Source organism: Schistocerca piceifrons, chromosome 3 (assembly GCF_021461385.2).
Source record: "Schistocerca piceifrons isolate TAMUIC-IGC-003096 chromosome 3, iqSchPice1.1, whole genome shotgun sequence".
In the NCBI taxonomy this organism is placed as follows: Eukaryota; Metazoa; Arthropoda; class Insecta; order Orthoptera; family Acrididae; genus Schistocerca; species Schistocerca piceifrons.
In genome coordinates, this window is record NC_060140.1 from 917,593,329 (window position 1) to 917,614,754 (window position 21,426).

The following is a 21,426-nucleotide window of genomic DNA, read 5'->3' on the forward strand; positions in this document are numbered from 1 at the left end:
GTATCAACAGTGTGTGACAAAAGCCCTTGAGTTGAACCATAGTGACAGCTGGGTGTCATGTTCAAAATTGTAAAATTAGCTAACTACAAATAGGCACAATTTAAGATGTAGAGCAAGTTTGTCATGCCAGAATTAAACTACAGTACAACAACTCATCATATGCTACAGGGATGCTGCTGCTACACTGGTGTCTGAAGATAATTGGATTGACTGTCACTCTGATTAAATGGGCACATTCACAATTCATTGATTTCCTGCTAACAGACTGGTGGTCACCTTTTTGCTCAAGAGAAGCTGTCTTTAGTAGGGTTTCATCAACATTATTTGTTCTGAGATAGTCCTGTGTAGTTCTAATCAAGCCTGTGTACTGCAGCATACAGGAGCAATATTTCTGGGTACTGCAGAAACCTTATTATTTATTGACTAACAGATGAACTAAACATAGTGCTTCTGTTAGCTGAAGTTGGCAGTCACTGAATAGTGTTAAACATTGACCGAGATCAGATTTATCTTCATTCGTGTTGAATGTCTTTGGAATGTGCATATAGCACATGCAAAATACTTTAAGTATTTAGTGCAGGTGATATCAAACAATGCAAAATCCAGGATGTAATAGTGACAATATTATGAAAAGGATAGTTGTTACTCACCATATAACAGAGATGCTGAGCCACAGATAGGCACAACATTCGTCAGAATAGATAACACACACACACACACACACACACACACACACACACACAGATGCAGTTCATACACATAAACACAGCCTCTGGCGCCAAGGCGTTTGTGTGAATGTTGTCTATTCTGATGAAGGCCTATTTGGCTGAAAGCTTTGTCTGACAGTCTTTTTGTTGTGCCTGTCTGCAACTCAGCACCTCCAACACTTGTGATAGAGTGTCAATTCCATTTTGATACAGCAACTAGATACAATTAATATGCAAATATTAATTATCTGTTCACCAAGAATAACTATTTTGTAGCCTACATGTGAACAGGAAGTGAAGAGCAAGTGAGAGATGGTGTCACTAGCCACTTGAAGAACTTGGCAGCAAATATGCACAGTAACACATACGGTGAAGATTTTAATATATTAACAGCTCTTATATGAAAGTACTATCTCTTTTCAGTAACTTCTTTTCAGATCCATTTCCTTTGTGGCATAGTATGGCCATTTCCTGAAAAACCCTTCTTGTTCACAACAAAATCAACATCTTTAGTTTTATGGAAAGTTCACAACACTTTATTTTAAAAACAATGTAAACATGCTGCTTCACACAAATGTTTTATATTTTTCCAAAGCTTCTTCCACAAACTCAATAATTTGCAATCTTTTAACATGTAAATTTTTAATTCTAATAAAGGATACTTCATTTTGGTTTCTTTAAAAAATTAATATCATTTTTATAAAAAACTGAACACACAATTTTAAGTCAATGTTACTGGTATAGAAGGCATTGCTCTACCCATATGATGTAAGCCAAGACTACTTGTACTTTGCAAACAACAGCCACATTTAGAATCAGGCCATGTATGCCCTAAAAGTTGTTTAACAACATATTGTCAAAAGCTGTAAAAGTCTATGTCAAAAGCTTTAAAAGTCTACATGACTCAACTTAGATGGTATGCTACCAAATTTTGTCAATACTATTTTCACAGTGTGGTTTTAATTTATATCTTTTAAGTACTGATTTTTGGATGATTGCCTGTTATTTCTTTAGTACTGAAGATAGCTATTCAACAGCTGAAATTAAGATACACAGTCAAAAACTACTGATTGGATTTGTGACTGACTGCTGAATCCCTTTTCCTTTTTACAAACATATTCTACAATCATTGCACACAATGGTTCCAAATGGGATCAAATATGGTTATAATTCATTTTGTTATACCACTTAGAAGCAATTCTATGACCAATCATGCATCCTACAACAAGGCTATATTAAGTCTAACAACTGGGATGAAGCTACTAGTAATAAAAAGATTAACACTAACAATACTCCAAAATCCTGCACAAATGGCATCACGTAACACTTTAAGCTGTTGTACAATTTATACTTTATTGTGCGACTGTTCTTGGTCAAAGACTATTATCCAGCCCAGATTTTTGTTAACAGCAAAAGTTACATAATGCAAAAAATATAGTGTTTATAAATATTGTTTAGTCATTTAAAGGTAAATGCACTGACACAATCTATAAATATTATATTTCTGGCAATGTGGTATTTTAATGTCTGTATTTAACTCTCAACATTAACAAAAATCTGTCCTAGATAACAGTCTTTAACCAAAAATGTTTGCAGAATAAAGAATAAATTAAACAGCTTATGGTTTTATACATTATGTCATTTTTACAATTTATTAAATCTGTGGAAAAAAAACCTCTAAAACTCAGGGCCGCTGTGAATGCTATCACAACAGTGACATTTCAATGTAACATAATTACACATGGAATAGTAGTAACAGTTTTTGCTCCTTAAGCTGCATGCAATAAATGTTGAGATCGATGAACTGACTGGTATCTTTTTCCTGGTTAGTAATAACACTTACTTGACAAGAAATGCTTGAAGAAAATTTATTTACCTCTGTTCTTGAGTTGCAATAATGACCTTAGGACTTTATTTCATGAAGAATAGCTAAACTGAACGTGTAAGGGTAAGCAATGTTTAACTGAAGCTTAAGTTAAAACTCTTATCATAAATCAAAGACAAGATGGGGGCAACCGTTATTGGGGCAATAAATAGTTTGAATTTGTCTTCGCCTTTTAAGCTGGGGTGGTGCAAAAGGGAAGAAATCAAAAACAAGACGAATAATGAGAATGTAAAAAACTCTTCTTCACCTAAAATAAATTTAAATTTCCAATCCAGCAGGAAAAGTTACACACCTCTTTGGTTGTCCTTTTATTTTGAACTGTTCATCCTCATCATCATCAGAAGAGCCAACCTCACTTTTCTCTTTATCACGCTTCTTCTTTGACTGAACTTTTCGTATATTCTTTAATCGCTTGTGCATGACAGTATCCGAGCTCGGTATCATATTTGCTATTGTGTCATAATCATATTTCCGGACAAATCTGCTAAGTATGTTCCGTGTCTTCAGTCTAAAATGTCGTTTGCAATCTTCTGTCATGCCAACAAAACTTTTTACCTGGAACAGAAGTCATGCTATCATATTTGGCAGAAGAGAGAATGTATGGCAAAATACAAAAGAAGCACTACCATGAAGTTCATAGACTTACAATAGTGGGCACAGCTGGTGTGACAATACTTGGTGGGAAGGAAGTTACAAACATCTTGATGTAACTGAGACAAGAAACGACAATTTCACGAGTGGAGGACAGCAGTAGAAGACAAACATTGTCCAACATTTGCTCAACCAAATCAACCGGAATTATATCTGCAACATGTAATGTTATAAGAACTTTCAAATACTTCTGACAGACGTCTAAATACTTATACATAAGGGTGATATAACAACTCACCTTTCAAGTGATGGATAACTTTAGTGAGAGCCAACAAAGATGCAGATGCCATTCTTGGTTGCCCTGCTAGGCCCACCATCAACAGTCCCATGTAGTCTCGAAGCACATCAACGTCTGGCTTGTGTGCCCATCTCTGCAAACCACAGTCTTTACATTAAGAATTATAGTAACAGCATGAAACAGAGATGGAAGGTATATCACTTCCAACTACTTCATGAAACAAAACCAAGTGATAGAAACGATCATTTAAAGCAAAAAAAAAAAAAAAAAGTCTAATAAACATAAGCACTAAAATATTTACATTAAGAGTTATGAGCACTTGTTCAGCAGAAAAGACATGTTTCACAGTAGCAAAGATGAACGAGTAACTCATAGCTCTTAAAGTCTGTGTTTTGGAGGCCACATTTAGTAGAATTTTTTGCTTCGAATGATCATTCCTGTCACACCACTGAATACTGATATTCCTCTTGGGACACCTTGTATAAGCCAATGCAGGGTCCTGTGCATAGTGGAGAGAAATGAAACCGCAATAAAGACGAAGTACACAGAAATCATTGAACTGAACGAGGGAACCATTCCTACTTTAGAGAAAAGAAAGGTTGCCAGGAAAACTGTCGCTAAACAATTTCCTGAACACAGTTCTCATTAATGGGACATCTTATCATGAGAAAATTTTATGCAGTTATATTTATAGACAAGAAACACATTTTGCACCTTCAACCAACAATACATGTAGTATCACACATACATCTTTAAAAATGTGGATAGATCATCATAGGAGTGTGGCAAAATATCTTACAATAAAAGTGAAACACATTCTCTGAATCAAAATTCAGAAGAACAAAACTAATATTAAGATAACATTAACAATTTCTGAGAAACATAATGACTGTGTACCAATGATGTTTGCCAGTCAAAAATTAACACCATGACAAGTGCCTGAACATTAAAATAATCAATTATGTTTACTACACTGCTATAGGAATAGTAGCAAGCCTAAAAAGAAGTCTAATGTGGGAGTTCAACATTACACATTAAATAGAATACTGCCCAACTTTTTCATGAACCACTAACATCTAACAACACTGCTGGTACTACTTACCAGAGGAGAAAGAAGTATTATAAACACTTAAGCATGTAGCTAAATATTACTGTGACTGCAGGAAATGAGAAAGGCTGACAGGCATAATATCCTATCATGCAGGTTAAGATGGTGTTCCACAATACAGAACATACATTTATAACTCCCACATACATCTTAGGGCTCTACAACCAGTCATAAGAAATCATACATTTGACATGTCTAAATAATTTAACTGGATAGATAAAAAATCTACTCACCAAGTGGCAGCAGAACACAAATATGGTCAGGGGAGATTTATTACACAGGACGAGAAGGAAAGACTGGTTCTTTCCTTCTCATCCCGTGCAGTAAGTCTCCCCTGACCCACGGTTCTGGGTGACTTTCTCAAAATCTACCCCTTTTCCCAGACCTCTCCAGTTCTTTTCCTTCCCCTTCAACCCTTCTGCCTGAAAGAGGAGCCACTGGCTCCAAAAGCTTGCCTGATTACAGCCTTCTTGTACATGTGAGTTCTGCTGCCACTTGGTGAGTAGATTTTCTATCCATCCAATTAAATTATTTTGTCAAAAATTGATTGTTTTCATTGTTATACTCAAATGTCAGTTATTTTCACTTTATAAATTTAGCAGACATGCACATTGTGTGAGCTTACTTGTTCATTTATAGTTACAATATTCTGTGGACACAAGAAACATTTTGAGATAACAATTTATGAGTCACAAAGATTCGGATTACACACCTGACGAACATCACATTGGTCATAACCCCGTAGCTGATGTAGGTGCAGTCTATTCTCTCTTGTCACAAGTGCATCCTATCCTATCAGAGGCTGGAATACTTGTGAAAGCAGTTATGTACATACAGCACCCCTGCAGTAACTTCTGTGCAGCCTTTTTGTGGATGTGACCACCAACAAGCTGTCCACCTGAATTAATGCCCCCCTACAAATTGTGGCCAAAAGCAAACCTGACCATTCAGTGGCAGAGTTTGCCATCGAGCACAACATGCTTGACTTCAACACTGCTTCACCCATCCTGTGCCATCTGAATCTCTCCCCCCCCTCCCCCCCCCTACCCCCCACCAGCACTTCCTCTTCCTTTCAATACCCAGAGTACCATCTTCTATGGACTGTACAGGTGAGAACTATCCTTACACACATCCTCCTCTGCTAGCCTCAGTTACACACAAACCTCCAGCCCTGTCTCCGTGCCTCCCACTTCATCTCATTTATTTTATCTCCTATTGTTCTCTCTTCCAGCTTCCCCTTCCTCAGTTCTCTCTCTCTCTCTCTCTCTCTCTCTCTCTCTCTCTCTCTCTCTCTCTCTCTCCCTCCCCCCCCCCCCCCCCTGATCCAAGCACAACTCAGTGATCCACTTCATTGTGCCACATGCAATGTTCCCTGCCTGCACCATGGCGGGCTTTTAAGCACCACATTCCTCTTCCATTCCCTTGGCACTTCTCCCTCCCAGCTACGATACTTCCTTTCCTCCACCCCTCCCTCCTGTCTTCTCCATGTTCCTCTTACCCATTGCATACAGACAACTGCTTATCCCAGTCACACAGCAGTAGCTCTCTCTCTCTCCCTCTCTCTCTCTCTTTTGTGTGTATGTGTGTGTGTGTGTGTGTGTGTGTGTGTGTTAGTTTTTTTTTTTAAATAAGTTAGCTCCGAGAGGGACACTGTCCTAAAGTTTAGTGATGATTTCAGTCTTGTTTATGAAGCTGTCAACCAATCTACAAATCATGAATAATCCCCTTATTATTTGTTTACGAACTAACAGACATGGTATATAGATTTGGGGGAAACATAATTAGCCAAAATAATCGTTCATGAGAGAGACAAGTAAAGTAAATGATTCTGGGGTAGAGGATTAGAACTTGCAATAATAAATGATGAGCTGCTGGAATTACATATCAGTTACCAGTTCTATATCATGTTTACCAAGATAATAAGCTGCTGGTCCAAATGATTTGTCTGTCACTACTTATTCTTATCAATCATTAAGCAATATTCTTGCATGTATGCCATGCAAAACTACCAAGGTCACACACAGAGATGGGAAAGAAGGTCTAAGGATTTATGTTTATGGGTGTCATAGAAACTGTGTGTGAAGATGAATGTTATTTTGCATGGTAAGGGAAGGATTTGTGATGGTCATGCTCACTTTGTGGCATCACACACACAAAGAGAATATTGAAAAGAAACTGAAAACAAGGGAATAAGAGTGGGGGTGAAACTGCACTTTTCATTCTACTTCTTATTTTTCTTCCTGTATCCATCTTTATTTCTCACATTGTTCATATATTATGTGTGGACCGAAGCTGGCTCAGTGCTTACCAATATACTATCTTGGATCTCCTCTCTCTGATACCTTTACCTTCATGTCCATTTCCCTTTGCCCTCACGAGAAATGGGTCTCTCTCATCCTGTGGTTTGAGTGAGCTACTCCTGGTTTCTAATTTTTCACAGTGAAATAACTTTTAAAAATGTCTAAATAAATAACTGAATTCCCTGCTAGGTTGCATTTTAATTTATTTGAACACAAAATTGATTTATCACTCTATGATGCAATTCAAGGAACATACGAGATCTGTTCAAAAAATTCTGGAACATTTATGCGAATGGTGTGTTGGAGCGAAATGCAGTTGTCATCTCTGCGCATGCCTGTGTCTAATGTGTAACTGCCATAAGTTTCAGTGCTGTTTGTCTATTAGTTATTGTTCAGTGCTGTACTGAGTAGAATGTTGTGTCGCACCGTTTGTGAATTTTGAGATGGCGGAATAGAGGAGCAATGCCTCTGACTTAAATTTTGTATGTTAAATTTTGCGTGAAACTCAATAAATCCTTTACTGAGATGATGCCCCAAATGATGCAGGAAGCTTATGGTGATGAGTGCTTAAGCCATACATGATGTAACAAATAGTTCACATGATTTAAAAATGGCCGGACGAAAGTTAAAGATGACCCTCATTCAGGACGCCCTTTGACATCTACTGATGACTCTCATGTCAAGAACATCAATGAAACTGTGCACGCCAATCGAAGACAGACTGTCTGAGACATTGCAGAAGCATGTAATATTTTAGTTGTATCATGTCATGAAACCCTGATACAGCATTTTGGAATGCATCGTGCTGCCACCAAGTTCATCCCACATCTCATGTGTCAAGACTGGAAGGACCTCCACCTCGAAACCTACGAATTGCTTTTGGATTGCACAAATGAGCAAGAGATGTTTCTTAAGAAAATCATAACTGCTGATGAAACATGGGTCTACAAAAATTTGCAGACAATCCAGCAAGTGGCATACCAAGACTGCTTGTGGAAGTGGAAACAACATTAGGAGCAGTGTATCAATTTTGGAGGATAGTATTTCAAAGGAAACCATGCACAATAAGTAAAGGGTAAGCATATGAAAAATTTTATGGACAAAGTTCCAGAACTTTTTGGATAGACCTCGTATGTGCGAACATAGTTATAAGACAGGATATGGTGAACACATTGTCAATATGATATTTAGCCACAAACAAAGAGTCATCTTACTTAATGTACTGGAAGAAAGTGAAATCTATGCTAACTTGAAAAATAACTGTGAGAACTCATTTAAAGAAAATGCATATCAAACACAACTGAATTCCATCATGCTGCCCATTTTGATATTTTTAAAGACTTGCTCCTAACAGAGTCAAAATTTGGTTCCTACCATAAGCCTCCATCCTTATTTCACTAGTTGCTTGCTAATGATGACATCCACACAGCCCACCAACAGAAATTTTAATATCATAGTTTACTGACAAAAATTTTTCTTCTGAAAAAAAGTATGAACAACACATATTTTACATGCCACGAAAGATGATGACATTTGTGGAGAACAAACAGCTCATGCACATGAATCAATATGGGATCCTCAAGTGCTGATCATATGAAACCAAGCACACACTGTTCATTAATGAGGTGAAGAGATTCTACATAATGGAGGCAAGGTTGACAGTATCGTTCCAGAGAGCCTTTAAAGCAGTTTTAAATCATCATTTAGCAAACAAGATACGTACTTATAGAATATTCCAACAGATATGCAATAGCAAAATCAAGCAACAGCACATCTTTCTTTTCATGAAGATATAGTCAGAAGTAAAAAAATAATGTTCAGTATACCTCAATGAATCAAAATATGATTGTTGTCACTAATGCCATGTATATAAGAATGGTGAGATAATTTTTGCACCTCTCTAAGCCTGTTTGCAGTAACGCAGTTGTTACAAAATGTAGGAAGACTTTCAGATCAGCACTCAGCACAAATGCTAGAAGCTGATTCTCAACACACATGTGCATTAGTAGATGGCAGGAACCAATGTCTATAGTATGTGATCAGTAATATGTTGACACTGCATTTACAGCAGAGGCAAAGACTAACTGATTCCCCTTCATACAAGTTATTAACTACTGATATTTCCACAGTTATTAGAACAGACGTTTTATATATCTATTTAAAAATGTTTTGTAAATCTTTTCCGAGATATTCAACAATAGCTTTATAAGCACAAAAATTTTATGACAGGTACATAAGATTTAAATACATTATTTGAATTTAATGGTTTTATGGCATGCCAGTCTACTAAAAATGCTAATTTCAAGAGACTCCTGGTATACCTGGAATGTTTTGAATTTGTTCCATCAAATGGAGCTCAACAACATACAGGACACGCAAAATTACCACTGGCAAGCAAGATAAATTTAGTTATGTGACTATCTCAATCAAATTTCATTAATTTAGTAGCAAGAAAGCTTCACAATGTATTTCAAGATATCACTTGCAAGCATACATACCCGCATGGCTTCTCCAACTTCAACCAGCAGCGCATAAGCAGCAGTCCGACAACGTTCATTTATGTCTTTACAGCAAAGGACAGCTTCTGGTATCACTTGCTCAACAAGTTCATTGTCAGGATCCCCAAGTTCTCTCATCAAATGTATAAGACACCGTAGCCGAGGCTACAAACAGAGATACATGAAATGGTGAATTTCCCTAAGGTAAAAGTTCTCCACATAATGTTTTATAACCAAAAGCAGCTGGTGGACTAATGCTGCAACACTGAACTGATGTTGTTACAGTAAAATCTTACATCTATGTACACATGCACTTGTAGTCTGGCTAACTTATCATAGTCTCCACAATGGGGAGGCACTTTCTTAGGGTGTATAAGTCATCAGTTACTCATCCACATTCGCTGGTACATACTCCACTCCAGGCACATCCCCTTTGGCAATGCATATCTAGTCATCACTACACAAGTCTGTGCATCTATACAGCTGCTCTTCATTTGCAAAGTGAACAGTGGACATACTATTAAATCATAATCTGTTATCAGACCTTCTGCAGTGAGGAATGACATCATTTCACTGGGACGATAGACGACAGAGTGATACAGACTGCTGAGAATGCTGGTGCACTATGAGACTCAATGTGCACCCGCATCCACAGCAGTCAGTATTACTCTGTCATGTATCATCAGCGAGCTCACACACTTTTACAACCGTACTATGCACAATTACACACGTCACGCAATTTTTGTATCATGAGATGAGGACAGTGTATCCAGATTTGTTGTAAATGCACTCCAAAATGAGCCATGTCTCAAACTAGTAGTGCTGAAGAAAGTACATTTTAAAAATACAGCCTGATGTGAAATTTAGCAAGTTAGAATTTAATCTATGTTTTCTGCTCCCAAGAACAACAAATTTTTTTCACTTTTTCACTCTATACTTATTGCAGCTGTATACATAATAAGTAATATGTACACTTATATTTCAATGGTTTATATTTATATTACTGACAACAATTATGCAAATGGTTTTATTAGAGGCCTGAGTAATTAAAAGTTATGGCTAACTGAAGCTGCAACAACGGCATATCACTAAAAAATATTTTGAGCAGTTTGACAGTATAGGAGGTACTGTTCTCTCTCATTCAAAAGCAGATACTCTCAACTTTTTGAGAAAATATACTGAATTACCTAAAATTAATCTGCAAGATTCTGAATTTTGATGACATAATTTTATTGCCGTAATTTTTTTGAATTGGACAACACATCTCACGAATTAAGTGAGTCAGTAATTAAGATTTTGAATAATGTAGAATCATAAAACATTTATTTTAAGATGGATGCCATACTCAAAAATAGAAGCTTTCAGATGATGCATGTATAATACTGCTCCCTATACTTTTGTGAATTATTACCCTGAAACATTTTTCTTACGACAAGCAAACAGTTAAGTCTTAGAGCACATGCAGAATAATAAACTCTAACCTAGCCAAACTAGAAAGCATTAACAAGTTTCAGAAATATCATATTCTTACACCTGTCTTTAAATAGCCATCTCTCCCCCAAAATTGCCAGTCATGGATTGGAAAGCACTCGGTTAACATCTCCATGTCAAATCTAATTAGTGATCACAAGTGGTTATATTGGTTACAGCAAAAGTCTGCGACTAGATAACTGCAGTGTCACATCATGATGGTGGTTCACATTAAAGCCGGTAACAGTTTAACAAGATTATAACACTTCCGTGAAATTTTACATTTTGGTACAGCATAAAAAAAAACTAAGTTATACCATGTATCTATCATTTATAACACTATCCAGGCTCTTTAGTCAGCATGCTAACTTTAAAGTGCTAATATTCTACTAAAACTATTTTCTGGGCAATATTATTACACTTGGTGATCAGATTAAAAACTACTTTGTGTGCATCGTTACTTCCTGTTTCTGTCGCTGTTCATTATGCCATGGTGAAACTGAACAAATGCTGTGACTTTGGTAAGTAGTTTGATGAGTTTTCTTCCATATGTGTCTGAAAAGGAATAAATACATGTCTTTTTACCCGTATAAATGGTGATCTGTAAAACTGGAACTGCCAATCAACAACAACAGTGCAAATGAAGTGTGATGACCTACTATTAAAATTCATTTATTGTTTGGTCAACCACATTCCACACAATCTTTCATAACAACAGTTTCCAGTTACATTTTTTTCAGTGTAGCAAGATATGGGACTTCAAGATACGTAAAAACCAGGTGCAACTTCAAAATTCATGCAAGGGGATTGTTACAAGTGGAATTAGGTCTTTCCTCAAATTTACTGAGGAAAAGAAAACGATTGATGTTCTTTGGTTATCAGCCAATATATTCTTAGCGCCCTACACAGCTGGTGGGTGTTATCTATTAAATCTTCACTGAGGCACACTCATAACACCAGTTGTATCATTATGAGTATGTGCACGAGTTATTTGTCCACCTCCTGCTGGTACTGAGGAGAAGTGAAGTTGCTTGGATCTAGGATGGGTACGAGCAGGTGGGGATGTCACATGGCTGTTCCAGGCAAGATTAGGTGCAGAGACAAGGAACACGTGACCAGAAACAGGTTAATTCCGGTATTGGGAATTTTGACACTTAAAGAGACCAGACAACGCACCAAAAAAGGGCAAAGTGTCAAACAAGTTGAAAGATGGCTCCGTACAACTCTCTGAGAATCTATGATAATTTACAGTCAAGTGCTAAAGAAAACCTGAATAGAATTTGAAGCCACTTTGACTATTTTTTTTTTTTAAGTTTGTGACTGGTAGCAGTAATTTTTTTAAAAAAAGGCTTTTACATAAAACCTGTATACATCTGTGCTCTCAGAAAAATGAGGCGCATCCAATGACACAACAATATTTCAGCGAAAACAATCAGTTTTTGAAAAAGTAATGTACAAATTTTATGTGTGTGTTCTTCTCCTGCTGCTTGGGGAGTAGATTTTTTTAAATCTACAACAGTACTTCAGTATCTTTAAAACTACAGAAGTTAATATTTCACAGCGAATAAACACTTTCATTACGAACCTCTGAATTAAGAACTTCTAACAACTTCATGCAATTTCACCATATGATAGATGATAGCATTGCACTGTAGCTATTAGCTATCATCTTTGAAAGCTGTGTGTAACATGGTATTGGATGATTAAATAGTTGATATGAAGTATTTTGAAATGTATTTGCAAAAGCAAATTTGAGCAGCTATACTTTAAATAGTTATGCAGACACAGCATAGACTAGCATCAAGCGCTGCATCAGTCTCATCTTAAGACTGAAGACAACGACGATGACGACAACAGCAACATTTTAAAATAGAAGCTTCGAAACTGCACACTTTTGTTTGAGCAACTTACCAATGATAAACGGTTTTTTTTTTTTGTTGTTGTTGTTGTTGTTACGGTCTTCAGTCCAGAGACTGGTTTGATGCATCTATCCATGCTACCCTATCCTGTCCAAGCTTCTCCATCTCTGAGTAACTACTGCACCCTACATCCTTCTGAATCTTCTTAGTGTATTCATCCCTTTGTCTTCCTCTATGATTTATAACCTCCACGCTTCCCACCAATACTAAATTGGTGATCCCTTGATGCCTCAGAACATTTCCTACCACCTGATCCCTTCTTATAGTCAGGTTGTGCCACAAATTTCTCTTCTCCCCAAATCTGTTCAGTTCCTCATCATTAGTTACGTGATCTACCCATCCATTCTTCAGCATTCTTCTGTAGCACCACATTTCAAAAGCTTCTATTCTCTTCTTTTCTAAACTGTTTACCATCCATGTTTCACTTCCATACATGGCTACACTCCATACAAATACTTCCAGAAACGACTTCCTGACAATTAAAAACTATACTCGATGTTAACATATTTTTCTTCTTCAGAAACACTTTCCTTGCCATTGCCAGCCTACATTTTATATCCTCTCTATTTTGACCATCATCAGTTATTTTGCTCCCCAAACAGCAAAACTCATCCTTCACTTTAAGTGACTCATATCCTAATCTAATTCCCTCAGCGTCACCTGATTTAATGCAACTACATTCCATTACCCTTAATTTGGTTTTGTTGATTTTCATCTTATATCCTCCTTTCAAGACACTGTCCATTCCATTCAACTGCTCTTCCAGGTCCTTTGCTATCTCTGACGGAATTACAATGTCATCGGCAAACCCCAAAGTTTTTATTTCTTCTCCATGACTTTTAATTCCTACTCTGAATTTTTCTTTTGTTTTCTTCACTTCTTGCTCAATATACAGATTGAATAACATCGGGGATAGACTACAACCCTGTCTCATTCCATTCCCAACCAATGCTTCCCTTTCATGCCCCTCGACTCTTATAACTGCAATCTGGTTTCTGTACAAATTGTAAATAGCCTTTTGCTCCCTGTATTTGACTCCCGTCACCTTCAGTATTCCAGTCAACACTGTCAAAAGCTTTCTTTAAGTCTACAAATGCTAGAAAAGTAGGTTTGTCTTTCCTTAATCTATCTTCTAATATAAGCCGTAGGGTCAGTACCGCCTCGCGTGTTCCAAAATTTCTACGGAATCCAAACTGATCTGCCCCGAGGTCGGCTTCTACCAATTTTTCCATTCGTCTGGACAGAATTTGTACCAGTATTTTGCAGCTGTGACTTATTAAACTGATAGTTCAGTAATTTTCACACCTGTCAACATCTGCTTTCTTTGGGATTGGAATTGTTATATTCTTCTTTAAGTCTGGGGGTATTTTGCCTGTCTCATACATCTTGCTCACCAGATGGTAGAGTTTTGTCATGGTTGGCTCTCCCAAGGCTATCAGTTCTAATGGAATGCTGTCTACCCCTGTGGCCTTGTTTCAACTTAGATCTTTCAGTGCTCTGTCAAATTCTTCGCACAGTATCGTATCTCATTCATTTCATCTTCATCTATGTCCTCTTCCATTTCCATAATATTACCCTCACATACATCAATGGTGGACGTGAATAAATGGCTTGCAGAACTAATCCAATTCTGCAGTGGGAATAGAATAAGAAACATGGCTATGTAACAATATCATGGATATGCTGAGAACCGATTCATTGCTGATACTTATTGATTTTAAATATAATAAGTTACTGGCATTGTAAAGGCTTCACGTGCCACGGGAGAAATGATCTTTCAATGCCAGTTTATACTTCTTAAAAAGATTCTTTCAGAGGGTTAAGTATACTGGTTATACATTTCAAATTCAGAATGCTGAAATCTCATGGAAATACTATGAGGGTAGGTGGAGAGTTCAAGCACTGACATAGGATGTTGTTTGTAACAACAAAAAAATGTTTTGTTATGTTTAAGTAGTGGAAGAATTTTGTTTATACAGCTTTTAAAGTTTTCTTTAGGTTGTGCTCCACAGCTTAAGAAGACACACTTTTAGCTGCACCACTAAAAGCTGCTAAAACTATCAGACTGCAACTAGCTTCGACTATTTATGTCATCATCTGACATAATTTAAGTACAAAATATGGTACACACAATTTAAATCATCAAGTCTGCTAGATGGTTACTTAAATTGCAAAAACTAGTTGCAGCATAACAACATTTTTAGCAGTTTTGATGGTATACATTAGAATTTTTTTGAGTAGTTGTGTGGGATGTGTTTCATTCACACTGAACTGGAAAATTGATCCATAAAAATTATTTCATTTTGAAAGTTTAATGCCTACAGAAATTTATAATATAATGTTGGTGAAGGTTTATAAGGAGTAGGCACCTTCATTTTAAAAAGTTATGAAATGTGAGGTGAAATTAAAATGCGGCATAACTTCTCTTGATGATGATTCACATGAAGAACCTAACAAAACTGCAGCCACAGACAAAAACATTGAGAAGGTGTGTAACATGGTACTGGATGACTAAATAGTTGATATGATAGGCACATCATTGTGTTGTATAGTTTACTACAGGAATTAACAACAAAAAAGTATGATGAATTTTTTGAATATTGAACAAAAGCAAATATCAGAGCGAGTTTATCAGCAAGGTTACACAGTTATATGTGACTTCCTACTAAAAACAAAATAACCATTAACACTGTGGGTGAATGTGAAGACCCTGGAAATGAAGGCAGGAAATAAACCTTCAGTCAATTTATCTGAAAACTACTGCTGCCTCATGGAGGTTGAAGCAATAACTGGCAAATACTACACAAGTCTTCTTGAACAACTGGATGGAAAAATTATACATAAGACCTGAATTTCAACACCAAAAAAAGTACATTTCCTTGAGAGAAAATATGTACCCATGAGGTGCTTCAGCCAAAAATCACAGATCTGAAATACAAATTATTAGTACATACTCACTATTCTCCAGATTGGCATTCTTTGGCACCCATCTACTCCCTTGTATAACAAATTTCTTAGCAAGAAAACATCGTGTGAAAAATTTTTTTTGTGTAATTTTCAGCTCCAGGCCATACAAATATTTGTGTGACCTGAATCAGAAAAGTATAATACAATAATTATGTCAGTACATGGTCTTGTGTATTCTTTAGGAAATGTGCCTAGCCTATGAAAATCCAGTGAAGACTTTATGGTATCTAGGGGTACCCAACCAGAATTGCCTGCCTGAGGAGGAGTCTACACACTGGAAGAATGTTGGACATTAGAGTGCTGACTTTAAATATTCCACTAACAGGCTACGAACTTTTCATCTCATCTTCACTGAATGCCCTATGACAAAACAACTTGGTGAAGTTAATAAAGCAGTACATTACCATACCACCAAATTTAGATACATTTTATTACATTACATTTATCGTTTTCCACGGATCCCTTGAAGAGGAGTCTCTGGGATGTGGAAAGAGTCCAATTTTTTTTATTTTTTAATTCAGATACATGGATATTATACAATTCTAATGCAGGGAGAGTTATGAGCTATATCCTTGTGAAGATATTAATCGATGGAGTAGAAGGAGTTGGCCAACAGGAAGTTCTTTAATTCACTTTGAAACCGAACTTTATCACTTACAAGACCTTTGATATGCTCTGGTAAGTTATTGAATATATGAGTACCCATGTATTTGACTCCTTTCTGTACTAATGTTAAGCTTTTATAGTCCTTATACAGACTGTTTTTGGTTCTGGTATTATAATCACGTTTTGCACTATTTTGTGTAAAGAGAGACATGTTGGAAATGACAAAGAACATCAATAAGTTTAAGTACTGAGAAGTATTAGAACACCAAGTTTCTTAAAGAGTCTCTGCATAATGATCTAAGACTGACACCAGAAATAATTTTAATGACTCTTTTCTGAATTTTGAAAATGTTCTCTCTGTGAGAGGATTTTCCCCAAAAGATGATTCCATAACTCATTAGTGAATGGGAGCAGGCCGAATGAACTAACTTCTTCATTTTGAAATCACCTATTTCTGCTATCATGTGTACTGCAAATGTAGCTGAACTAAGGCGTTTCATTAAGTCTAGAATGTAAGTTTTCCAATTTAGGTTGAGGTCAATTTGTAGCCCTAAAAATTTTACACTGTCTACAGCTTAATTTCATGGTTTTAATACATTATACTTATAGGGCCTGGTATTCTTTGTGAGGTACTAAACTGTATGTACTGGGCCTTGTCAAAATTCAGTGACAATCCATCTGCTGTGAACCACCCATTGATACTTACAAATATTTCATTAGCTGATTGCTCAGGGAGATCACGGGTAATGTTTTTTATACTAAACCATCCTTTATTTTCAAGTGAATTACATGGACCTGCTGTCATAACATTTCTTACCAACTGCATAAGGAACGATTTGTGTTATATAGGGCATTCAGTGTTATACCGCAAGTGAAGTAACACAATAACAATGAGTTACCTTCCACGGAAATATTTCTGTATGAACATTCAAAGTAACAACTGCAAATTTGCTCTTTTATACACAAATCCATTGTACTGTATGGACCATGAAAATCTAACCTGTTTCATATTAAAGAAATGCATAAATAAAAAGTACTATTCTGCCAATAACCACAAGATAACAATAAATCAAACTGAATGACTTACCCCTTTGCTTGATGGAGCAGACTTTGAAAGTGAGGTAATCAAAAGTGCCTTCAAATCTGATAAATTTTCTTTCACAAACTTTTGGCAGCTTTCAGATTTACTGCTGCACAGTTCTTCCAACAACCTGCATTATTAAAAAATTATGTGTGAAATATACTGACAACTAAGACATTATAATGACACAGCCTGGCAGTTTCAACACTACACAAACAAGTACTGACAAAAGACTATATACAAAAAGAGCTAATAAATGAAGGAAACATCATGTACTTACACGTCTTCTTACATAACACAGCAAATAATACTTTCCAGAAATATCTTAAACAAAAAATTCTACATGCAAGCAATCACACTTCACTTAATAACAGACAACAATGGTCTACAGCTTACGATGCTTTGCTGTTAACAGCTTGACCAGTATTCTCATATGCCCCATCAGACCAAGTCTTTTGCTTAATCATACAGCTGACGCAAAAATATATTCATTTGCAAGACAGCAGCTGAGTTTCTCTCATAAAATTAGCAAAACAAGCACATATTATGAATATAGCTTCACATAGAAATGAATGTTTAGCCAGTGCCATGTGATTCTGGAATACCATAAGAAAACACATGCAATCTAACATTACATTTTAACATTACATTTCATAGGTCCAAATATTTTAGGTGGAATTCTGTTACTGCGTGAACTTTATTTATTGATTCACTCTCATCTGTGAAACAACTATTAAGGCAATTTTAAATATCTCACTCTTTAGAATCATTACTAGAACCTCCACAGAGTGTACAACTGCATCATTGACCTAAAACTTGTACATCATACACGATTCCACCATGTAAAATAAAGTGTTGCTATAGGCCACTACATCTGACATAGCGTAGACTTTATTAACAAACAGCTTTTAGACCCATTATCTGTTCACGTTCTTCTGTATTACTTGGTACATGTTCATAAAGAACTAGAATTTTTTTTTGTAATCTGCACTATGAACTACATTTTGCCAGCTGGGCACACAAAGCAGAGATTGTAGTTTGGTAAGTGGAATGGGATGGAGGTTTTCGTCAGATGGGATGGATGTTGTTGTTGTTGTTGTTGTTGTCTTCAATCCTGAGACTGGTTTGATGCAGCTCTCCATGCTACTCTATGCTGTGCAAGCCTCTTCATCTCCCAGTACCTACTGCAACCTACATCCTTCTGAATCTGCTTAGTGTATTCATCTCTTGGTCTCCCTCTACGATTTTTATCCTCCACGCTGCCCTCCAATACTAAATTGGTGATCCCTTGATGCCTCAGAACATGTCCTACCAACCGATCCCTTCTTCTGGTCAAGTTGTGCCACAAACTTCTCTTCTCCCCAATCCTATTCAATACTTCCTCATTAGTCATGTGGTCTACCCATCTAATCTTCAGCATTCTTCTGTAGCACCACATTTCGAAAGCTTCTATTCTCTTCTTGTCCAAACTATTTATCGTCCATGTTTCATTTCCATACATGGCTACACTCCATACAAATACTTTCAGAAATGACTTCCTGACACTTAAATCAATACTGGATGTTAACAAATTTCTCTTCTTCAGAAACGCTTTCCTTGCCATTGCCAGTCTACCTTTTATATCCTCTCTACTTCGACCATCATCAGTTATTTTGCTCCCCAAATAGCAAAACTCCTTTACTACTTTAAGTGTCTCATTTCCTAATCTAATTCCCTCAGCATCACCCGACTTAATTCGACTATATTCCATTATCCTCGTTTTGCTTTTGTTGATGTTCATCTTATATCCTCCTTTCAAGACACTGTCCATTCCATTCAACTGCTCTTCCAAGTCCTTTGCTGTCTCTGACAGAATTACAATGTCATCGGCGAACCTCAAAGTTTTTATTTCTTCTCCATGGATTTTAATACCTACTCCGAATTTTTCTTTTGTTTCCTTTACTGCTTGCTCAATATACAGATTGAATAACATCGGGGAGAGACTACAACCCTGTCTTACTCCCTTCCCAACCACAGCTTCCCTTTCATGTCCCTCGACTCTTATAACTGCCATCTGGTTTCTGTACAAATTGTAAATAGCCTGCCGCTCCCTGTATTTTGCCCCTGCCACCTTTAGAGTTTGAAAGAGAGTATTCCAATCAACATTGTCAAAAGCTTTCTCTAAGTCTACAAATGCTAGAAACGTAGGTTTGCCTTTCCTTAATCTTTCTTCTAAGATAAGTCGTAAGGTCAGTATTGCCTCACGTGTTCCAGTGTTTCTACGGAATCCAAACTGATCTTCCCCGAGGTCGGCTTCTACTAGTTTTTCCATTTGTCTGTAAAGAATTCGTGTTAGTATTTTGCAGCTGTGGCTTATTAAACTGATTGTTCGGTAATTTTCACATCTGTCAACACCTGCTTTCTTTGGGATTGGAATTATTATATTCTTCTTGAAGTCTGAGGGTATTTCGCCTGTTTCATACATCTTGCTCACCAGATGGTAGAGTTTTGTCAGGACTGGCTCTCCCAAGGCCGTCAGTAGTTCCAATGGAATGTTGTCTACTCCCGGGGTCTTGTTTCGACTCATGTCTTTCAGAGCTCTGTCAAACTCATCACGCAGTATCATATCTCCGATTTCATCTTCATCTACATCCTCTTCCATTTGCATACTATTGTCCTCAAGTACATCGCCCTTGTATAGACCCTCTATATACTCCTTCCACCTTTCTGCTTTCCCTTCTTTGCTTAGAACTGGGTTTCCATCTGAGCTCTTGATATTCATACAAGTCGTTCTCTTTTCTCCAAAGGTCTCTTTAATTTTCCTGTAGGCAGTATCTATCTTACCCCTAGTGAGATAAGTCTCTACATCCTTACATTTGTCCACTAGCCATCCCTGCTTAGCCATTTTGCACTTCCTGTCGATCTCATTTTTGAGACGTTTGTATTCCTTTTTGCCTGCTTCATTTACTGCATTTTTATATTTTCTCCTTTCATCAATTAAATTCAATATTTCTTCTGTTACCCAAGGATTTCTACTAGTCCTCGTCTTTTTACCTACTTGATCCTCTGCTGCCTTCACTACTTCATCCCTCAAAGCTACCCATTCTTCTTCTACTGTATTTCTTTCGCCCATTCCTGTCAATTGTTCCCTTATGCTCTCCCTGAAACTCTCTACAACCTCTGGTTCTTTCAGTTTATCCAGGTCCCATCTCTTTAAATTCCCACCTTTTTTCAGTTTCTTCAGTTTTAATCTACAGTTCATAACCAACAGACTGTGGTCAGAGTCCACATCTGCCCCTGGAAATGTCTTATAATTTAAAACCTGGTTCCTAAATCTCTGTCTTACCATTATATAATCTATCTGATACCTTTTAGTATCTCCAGGGTTCTTCCATGTATACAACCTCCTTTCATGGGATGGATAGAAGGAGAAAAAGCGGGAAGCAAGTGAAGGCAGCTAGGAGGGAGGCAGCAGGTGTACAGGATAGGAATGCAGGAGGAAAGGGTGGCAGATACACGGGCTACGCATGTGATTGAAGCCAGAAGGATAACCACAGCAAAGGATGTGTTCCAAGTATAGCTCATTTATCTAGTTCAGAAAAGCTTGTGCTGTAGGGAAGCATCCTGGTGGCATGAGTTGTGAAGCACCCATCGAATCAAGCATTTTGTGCTCAGCAGTGTATTGTGCCACTGGGAGATCAACTCAGTTTTTGGCCACAGTGTAGCAGTGGCTATTCATTCCGGTGGTCAGCTAGGAGGTAATCACACCTCAGGGTGTATACACAGACATGGGAAAAAAAAGAGATTTCCTGGTTAAAACACACACTTTTTTCCAGATGGAATTACTTTAACCAGATGAAAATACATTTTTTTACGTGTTAAGCAACAGTACACATTCCCTCAGAGCTGTAAAAACTATCAGTCCTTTGAATGGCAGGGGTCTTATACTGGCGTAGGACTTTCCGGCACTTTACGAAACAAAATCCAGCAAAGAACAACGTGTTTTGGAAAGATCTT

General features: G+C 37.1%; 1 protein-coding gene across 1 annotated transcript in view; it reads right to left on the reverse strand.

The window, feature by feature from the left end:
• LOC124787920 (RRP12-like protein) overlaps positions 1–21,426 on the reverse strand; it is a 140,734-nt gene that overhangs the window by 20,470 nt on the left and 98,838 nt on the right. The window contains exons 14-18 of the mRNA XM_047254907.1: positions 17,437–17,560; positions 9,388–9,552; positions 3,482–3,614; positions 3,239–3,396; positions 2,885–3,147 (exon numbers count right to left, since the gene is read on the reverse strand). Of these exons, the coding sequence (XP_047110863.1) occupies positions 2,885–3,147; positions 3,239–3,396; positions 3,482–3,614; positions 9,388–9,552; positions 17,437–17,560 (843 nt within the window). The remainder of the gene's footprint in view (positions 1–2,884; positions 3,148–3,238; positions 3,397–3,481; positions 3,615–9,387; positions 9,553–17,436; positions 17,561–21,426) is intronic.